Source organism: Octopus bimaculoides, chromosome 2, assembly GCF_001194135.2.
Source record: "Octopus bimaculoides isolate UCB-OBI-ISO-001 chromosome 2, ASM119413v2, whole genome shotgun sequence".
In the NCBI taxonomy this organism is placed as follows: Eukaryota; Metazoa; Mollusca; class Cephalopoda; order Octopoda; family Octopodidae; genus Octopus; species Octopus bimaculoides.
The window spans coordinates 115,218,485-115,226,696 of NC_068982.1; the positions used below are offsets into that span (position 1 = coordinate 115,218,485).

An 8,212-nucleotide genomic window follows, 5' to 3' on the forward strand; every position below is an offset into this window, starting at 1 on the left:
TATCATCATCATCATCATCATCGTCATCATCGTTTAACGTCCGCCTTCCATGCTAGCATGGGTTGGACGATTTGACTGAGGACTGGTGAAACCAGATGGCTACACCAGGCTCCAATCTGATTTGGCAGTGTTTCTACAGCTGGATGCCCTTCCTAAAGCCAACCACTCAGAGAGTGTAGTGGGTGCTTTTACGTGTCACCCGCACAAAGGCCAGTCAGGCGGTACTGGCAAAGGCCACGCTCATCTCGCTCGAGAAACCTCATGTGTCACCCGCACAAGAGCCAGCCCAGGGGCACCAGCAACGATCCCGCTCGAAAAATCCCAGAACCCCACACAAGAAGCAAAACTATTAAAACTATTAGCAATGATATGAGCAAGTAAATACACAAAGACCAGATACAATTGACAAAACTTCTACACAAGTAACAAAAATGATATTCATTGAAATTAGAGAAGCTGTAGATCCTTTGGATCTGCTTGCACAGGTGCTAAGCTTCAAGCTGGTTAAGGTTAGTCACAAATCCTACAAATCACTCTGCTACAAAGTGATCAATTCTAAATGGTGAGGTGAGGAAATAGCATAAAGTGTTAAATTTGAAAGAATCAGAACTGTTTTGGTATTATCAGCGACATGCAGTTTGGAATTAGACCAAGGTACCAGCTTCCCAGTAAGACAGCTTCAAGAGAAATACCTGGCTAAGAGATTCTATCTTCATTTAAGGCAGGTTGAATGAGGCAAATGTTAAAAGTATAGAGCAGCATGGTAGTGAAACCTGCAATGAAGAAAGAGGAATGCAATAAATACAGTTTAGTGAAAGTAAAAGAAATTTAAGGAATACACTGAGTCAAGAAGGAGGATGTAGCTGAGAATGAATGATATAAAATATTTAGTAACTAATGTAGACATAATATATTACTAAATGCTGAAGATTAGTGGTTATTGTTAATAAGTAAACAGAAGATATAGGATGAAGCAGTCATGAGAAGTCAATTAAACAAGAGGTAACAACAGAACACCGAAAGACATCTAGAATAATTGGATGCAGATACTTATGAGAAAATGACAGGCTGAACAACAGTAACTACAAAAGCAAAAGAGATGGTAATCAGGTGTTCACATTACCAATTATGCAGAATATTCAAAATTTTTTAAATAGATAGTAATTTTAACAACTGGAAGAACAGTCGACATTTTAATTTAGATATTAACCATTCATGCTAGTATGGGTTAGATTACAAAGCCTTGGATTTGAATAAAATGTAGAAACAATACGTCTTGCCTACAATCTAAGTCACCTTAATCACTTGATCAATGTTTCTAGATTTATCCACATAAAGCAATCAATAATTCTACATTAAACTGTGTTAAATTTCATTGTTTATAAAATTTGATCACTTCTTGAATTTCTGCAGTTTTCACCAGTAAAAATGACTGACAAGAACTTCAACTACTTTAACCCTCAAGTTAAATAAACCAGTGAGTCTTTCATAAAGTCACTCAACCTGTTTTCAATAGAAACCAATACACACTAAGCCATCATCTTAACTAAGACATATTTTACAGGTTAAATAGTCAGATAAGAATGAATACACTAATTTGGTGTACTAAAACAAAAATGAAACACCGACCTTTTGCTCAATATGGAAGAGTCAAATACACTAAAATTCATTAGAACTTTTGTAGCTCACATAGATGTGAGAGATGAAACCAAGTAAAACAAAAATACATACCTAGGTTGCAAGACATAGCTAGACTTACCCAACAATAACCTAAAGCTATGAACCAAACATCACATTCACTCTGATTTTAGAAACAATTGTCAAGTGAAATGTATTAAAAAGATAGAAAAAAAACAGGAAAATATGAAAGTTGAAACTATTTTGGAAAATCCTTATATCTACAAATTCATGAGTGAACAAACTCACTTCAAAATTTTCAAAAATGTATCAACATACAATACAAAATTAACTTTAGATCCCCCAACAAATGAAGGACTCAGCTTTATACATAAATATAGTAGTTATTAAGCCAGTAAATTTACTGGAACCCATGGAATTGATTATCTCAATGAAGAGTGACTGACTAATAGAGACTGAATTAAGAAATCATTGAGAAAATGCTATACTAATAAAGAAGAGGAGGTTAAGAAATGCTTTGTGAAAGATAAACGAAAGTGTGTTGTGGCTTTAAGAAAATAAAGTTTATAGTAGATATGAGGAACTAGCATGATCATAATCTATTCTAATATACAACATTACTGTGCATCAAGTGTTGAGGCTTATAAAATGCTCAGCTTAAACTAGATCATGATAATATAGCTTCCATATTATTTCGAATGAAAGTCGTAACTGAATGGTACACAAGTGGTTGTATAAGGATGAGGAATGTATGAGAGGGAAACAGTTCAAGTTAGATTCATAATCAGTGCTCTAGTCTAGAATATATTTCGTAAAGGTGTATTTCCTGGCCTTGAAAAGTAAACCTAAATGTCAGAAATGTGAACGATGGTGTGCATGATCAGAAGTTAACAACGATTTATTGTATGACTGTCTTATGTATTATCCATGTGTAGGAGGAATAGCATGAGTTTGTTTACTTCAGACAATGCCTGTTCTGGTGTTGATTAAATTGTTTCAGAAGGATTTCGGCTTGGGTGTTGAGGGTGAGCAAAGAAAGCAAGAGTGTATTACCTACTTATGAGTACATATAGTTGAAAGTGCCAGTGAAGTTTATTGACAGAGGAGGATTGGAGAAATATCTAAACACCAAGAGATAGTTTTATCAAGTGATCTGTAAGTAAGCTGTCCAGATACCTATGTTTGTGTACAGGTCTTCCTTTTATTCTCATATTAAAACATGGTCAATATCAATAACAAATCCAGCAACTTTGACGAAGTTTAAGGATGAGAAATAGTTACTTGGAGCGTCTACTTTTGTGAAAGCCATACTTATCACTAGCGAAAACAGATATTCCATGTGTTGTAAGAGATGATTAATAACCACCTCATCATCATATGCTGGTAGCATATACGCTGTTATGAAGCTAATATAATAACGGAAACGTCTTGATTCGGGGAAAATAACGTAAATATGTTAAAGAAACATACATCCCTCGACAGCAGAGATCCAAAAGTTTGCAGCATCGCAGATCAGTAGAAGAAATCACTGAATCAAAATTATATATGCTAACGTGTCGTCCTTTGAGACACTGTAATGCACTAAAAGAAAAAAGAAAAAAGCGAAAGCAAAGTAATAATATCTAACAAGACGTGCTGTTAAAAAAAAACTTCCAAACTTCTATGCAGATTTTAACTGAAAAAAAAATCAAATTTGTAAATCTTATTTTCTGATAGCTGTTCAAGCTTTTCATACTCAATGTACAATGGCTATGGGTTCGTCTCTGTTCTTATGGCAAAGCATTCGGCAATACTTACTCGGTAGTTATTTATTATGGAGTTACATTCCCGTTAGATTCGGAGATATTAAGAAGCTTCCATAATTAAATAGGGAAATACCAAGTACTGTCAAGTAAAGTACTGCATGAAAATTAATATTTTAAGCACAGCCATATTTTATGTATCTTGACAAAAAGCAGATAATATAGAAGAGTGTGATAACATTGTTTTACGATGATAAATATATGATACTGTGAGAGGAGGACAGCATCAAAGAAAGCAACCTCGTGCCACACCTCTGTACACTTTCATCTCAAGCCTGCTATGATGGACTACTGATGAAATGCTGTGAGAAAGAGAGTGTAAAAAAATGGTGAAGAGGTGATAAGGAGAGAGGGGGAGAGAGAGAGACTAAAAATAACTCGTAGCGAATGAAAGCACAAGTACAAAATGTGTTAAAAGAACGTCGAAGTGGTGACGGCTACCAACAATCACAGGGATTTCTTAAATATTTGAATTTGTTTGTTTGAATAGTGCACCTTTTTTCTTCGGAAGGATCAATTATAGAACGCAGTAGTGATTGGTGACACGAGGTTTCCGGCAACACATCAGCAGTAACTGGAAATAGCAACGACCATCAATCGTCGACAGAACCCACACAAACATAATCAATCTACAAGAGTGATGATAGTAAATGGACGGGCATGGTTGAGAACAAGAAAATGAAGAGTGCATGAAATTGTTTGCTTGTTTATTTATTAATCTATGTTTGTTTCCCACTCCACAACGTATCTCACGTTTTCCTATTCCGTTTTCATTAAGTCAGCAAGTGACGTTTGAGGCATCTATGTTAACTCACCAACCACCACACAGCCTTCTAGCACCACCACCATCCCACACAAAGTCAGTACACAAGATAGTTGTGCTAGTGTGTGTATGAAGCAAGCAGAAGTAAGCAACGACGCAGTGTTCAGTTTGACCTGATCGCACAATAAAACAACCTAATATAGAAGTCATTGCAGTAAAATATTCACTGTCTCTTTTCAGCTCAGCCGTGGTTTCCAACAGTGATTGATCGGTGTGTGTGTGTGTGTGTGTGTGTGTGCGGGCGCGTGCATATGCTTTTCTTTTATCTTTTACTTGTTTCAGTCATTGGACTGCGGTCACGCTAGGGCACCGCCTTGAAGGATTTATATATATATATATATATATATATATACATACATACATAGTTTTGATAGATTACAGTCGGTTTATCTCGACCAGGGGAATAAATCTTGTTACCGAGGTGTGATGCAAGTAGCTATTTTTAAAAACTGCACTTGCTCAATCAAAGAAAACCATGGATCGCTTTATATTTAATGAATGGAACAGTAGGTTAGAGGAGGGTAAGAGAAGAAATAAGGGGAAGGGAACCAAGGATGAAGAGATGAGAAAACAACACAGAAACAAGTCGAAGAAAATTAAGAGAAAAAGAGGAGGATGACAAAGAAATAGAAGCGAGAGAGAAGAAAACTCGAAGGAAGAGAGGAAAAGCGGGATACAGATGATAAATAGGGAGATATGGGGTAAAGACAGAAGATGATGGTAGAGGAAATATTCAGAGAAACACTAAATGAAAGAAAGAAAAGATAAAGACAACTCGCTAAGAAAAAAAAAATCCTCCAAAGCTTGTAGACTGACGTCATGACCAGAGACAGGTGTCTCTTGAAAATAAAGACAGACAGCTTTATCACTCTTCTAGAGCCCTAATGAGCGACAATGGAGGGCACAAAAAGATCTAAACTAGTATATAAAGAAAAAGAATATTCTGTAGGGATTAACTGGAGGGTTGTGATGTGAAAAAACATATTCATACAATCATATCACAAGAGAACGAGAAAATTTATCTTATTACACGAGACCTGGGTCATTTGATAACAACACACATGTACATATCTATTCGCACAGTGTTGTGTGTGTGTTAAACGTTATGTTAATATGATGTGATAATATCTTATTTTCGACATGATTGACGTGTATATACAAATAGTGTAAAAATGTGAGGGAGAGAGGAGTGGCGGGAGATGACAATAAGATGTAACAGGGCGGGAGGAAGTAAAGGTGGAAATAATCTAACACTGGCTAAATACATTGCATTATATGGAAAGCAGAGATACGACGGTTAGCCAGCTGCAGAGAGGTAATGACATAAGATAAAGGGCCACGAGATACAAAGACAGGGTTAGTATTTCGTGTTTCGGAAAGGAGATATAAAGACAATCCTGGAAAGTGGAATATGAAGATGTGGATAAACATTAAAATGGATAAAATAATAAATAACGTAAAAAGAGAGAGAAATCCTTTTGTGTAGTGAATCTCACCTGAGCCAATAGAGAGGTGGGTTGATGATGTTGACATGTCGTCTAGTCTGCTATACATCCACACCACTAAAGCAACCACAATCCACACAAATAGAAAGAGAAGCATGTTTAACAACCCAGCATACTAATTTTTGTCTTCTACCCACGCCTACTTGGCTTCTTTTTAAATATTTAATCATTTACCCACCATAATAGCAAAGAAAATCACAAAAACACACCTTTAGAGCATGTGTGCGTTTAATGAACAGTCAGCGAAAGGAGCTGAATAAAAATTGTGTGTATGTGTGTGTGTGTGCGCATTGGTAGAATCGTTTGAGTGTTGGATAGAATGCCTTGCAGTATCAGTGTCCATTCTCTGTGCTCAAAGTTCAAAAGCCGCCAAGGTCAATTTTGACTTTCACCCCGTGATAATCGATAAAAAGGTACCAGCGCAGGGCAGTGAATTGGCGGAATTGTTAGTATCGGACAAGATACTTCACGATATCTATTTTAGTTCAACTGTTGTCTGGACTTGTAACCGACAAATAATATCAGCAATTTGAAACACTACTGAAAGCAAGTTCCTTAGTTCGATCGCTAGACTTTCATCCTTTAGGGGTCGATAAATTAAGTACTAGTGAAACAGTGAGAGTTGATGTAATCGACTATTCCCCTCCCCCAAAATTTCAGGTCTTGTGCATTTAGTAGAAAGAATTATTATTATAAACATACATCACAAGTTGGACAATAGTGAGATTCAATACCCTCATTACATATTATACATACGAATGCAAACATTACATATCTATATGTGTACACACACACACTTCCTCTTCGTCCTCCATAACTCTGCCTCATTCTTAATAAATGTTTTCGCCATACTATAACTTCCAATACCTCGCCTTAAAGCCATCACTTTCTAGCAAGCTATAACTTTCCCAAACATTTCACCTAAAGCCCTCACTCTCTCTCTCCTATTCTCTCTTTATGTCGAAGAGACTGTTCGTCCAGTGGCTTACAAGCCAATTTCATTAGTGCTAGTGGAACGTAAAAAGCATCCAGTGCACTCTGTAAAGTGGTTGGTTAATAGAGCAGAAACTGGGGGGGGGGGGGGCAGAGAACACTTCAGTTTTAACTGAAGGAGACAACTACTATACAGCTGGCGCCATGTAAAGATGACCCAGTTACACTGTAAAGTGACTGATTTTAGACAGGGCATCCAGCTATAGAAATCAAACCAAAACTGACACTCAAGCAGAACATGGTCCTCCAACCCATACAATTTTGTGAAATTGTTCAACTCACATCATTATAGAAAATGAACGCACAATAATGACAAAGATGATGCATTCAGGTACACACACACACACACACAAATACATACATACATACATACAAACAAACAAAGTCAATCACATATACAGCTGCAGCCATGGGTAGTATAGTTAAGAAGTTTGCTTCCAACTATATGGTTTCAGTTCAGTCTTACTTCCTGATAGCTTGGGCAAAAATCTTTCAAAGTAGTTTAACTCTGACTGAAGACCTTGTAAGTGGAGTTCAGACAGAAACTGCAATAAACCTGTTATGTGTGTGTGAATGTATGTGTGTGTAGAGATAGATAGATAGATAAATATATTACATATATATAATATATATAAATAGATATAAAATATTTATATATATATATATATATAGAGAGAGAGAGAGAGAGAGATATATTTTATATATATATATAGCTAGTTATGTTTATTTATCATTCACTCTACCCTGAATTGTGGCACAATATGGACAGATTCTGGGATACCGATGAACTTTTATGTAAATGTATCAACTTAAAGGATAAACATATTACAATGAATATTACAATGGATAATACCAAGTGGACTCCCCCTTTTTCTCTCTCATGTTTCTCCCTCTTTTGCTTTTTTCTTGGTGACTTCTTCTTTGTGATATAATGCTTTATCCTGTCTATCAATTATATACCCATATAATGATGCAACGACTGTTTGTGTATAAAGCTTGAAACATGTGTACCGCGGAATCCTTTGGGTTCTGTTTTAATTTTACATTTTTAATTTATATAGGCGCAGGAGTGGCTACGTGGTAAGTAGCTTGCTTACCAACCACATAGTTCCGGGTTCAGTCCCACTGCGCGGCACCTTCGGCAAGTGTCTTCTACTATAGCCTCGTGCCGACCAAAGCATTGTGAGTGGATTTGGTAGACAGAAACTGAAAGAAGCCTGTCGTATATATGTATATATATATGTATGTGTGTATATGTTTGTGTGTCTGTGTTTGTCCCCCCAACATCGCTTGACAACCGATGGTGGTGTGTTTACGTCCCCGTAACTTAGCGGTTCGGCAAAAGACACCGATAGAATAAGTACTAGGCTTACAAAGAATAAGTCCTGGGGTCGATTTGCTCGACTAAAGGCAGTGCTCCAGCATGGCCGCAGTCAAATGACTGAAACAAG

At 36.6% G+C, this 8,212-nt stretch overlaps 1 protein-coding gene across 11 annotated transcripts in view; it reads right to left on the minus strand.

Annotated features, from left to right (window-relative positions):
• The window catches only part of LOC106881128 (sentrin-specific protease 6), a 61,296-nt gene that overhangs the window by 42,721 nt on the left and 10,363 nt on the right, over positions 1-8,212 (minus strand). For 2 of the 11 annotated variants that reach the window (XM_014931394.2, XM_014931390.2), the window contains exon 1: positions 5,760-6,756. The exons of 1 other annotated variant lie outside the window; for it this stretch is intronic. In XM_014931394.2, coding sequence (XP_014786880.1) covers positions 5,760-5,865 — 106 coding nt within the window. In that variant the 5' untranslated portion in view covers positions 5,866-6,756. Of the gene's footprint in view, positions 1-692; positions 774-3,108; positions 3,220-3,435; positions 3,693-5,759; positions 6,758-8,212 lie in introns of those variants that run through there. 8 more of the 11 variants (XM_052978630.1, XM_014931395.2, XM_052978631.1 and 5 more) reach the window with 8 other exon arrangements.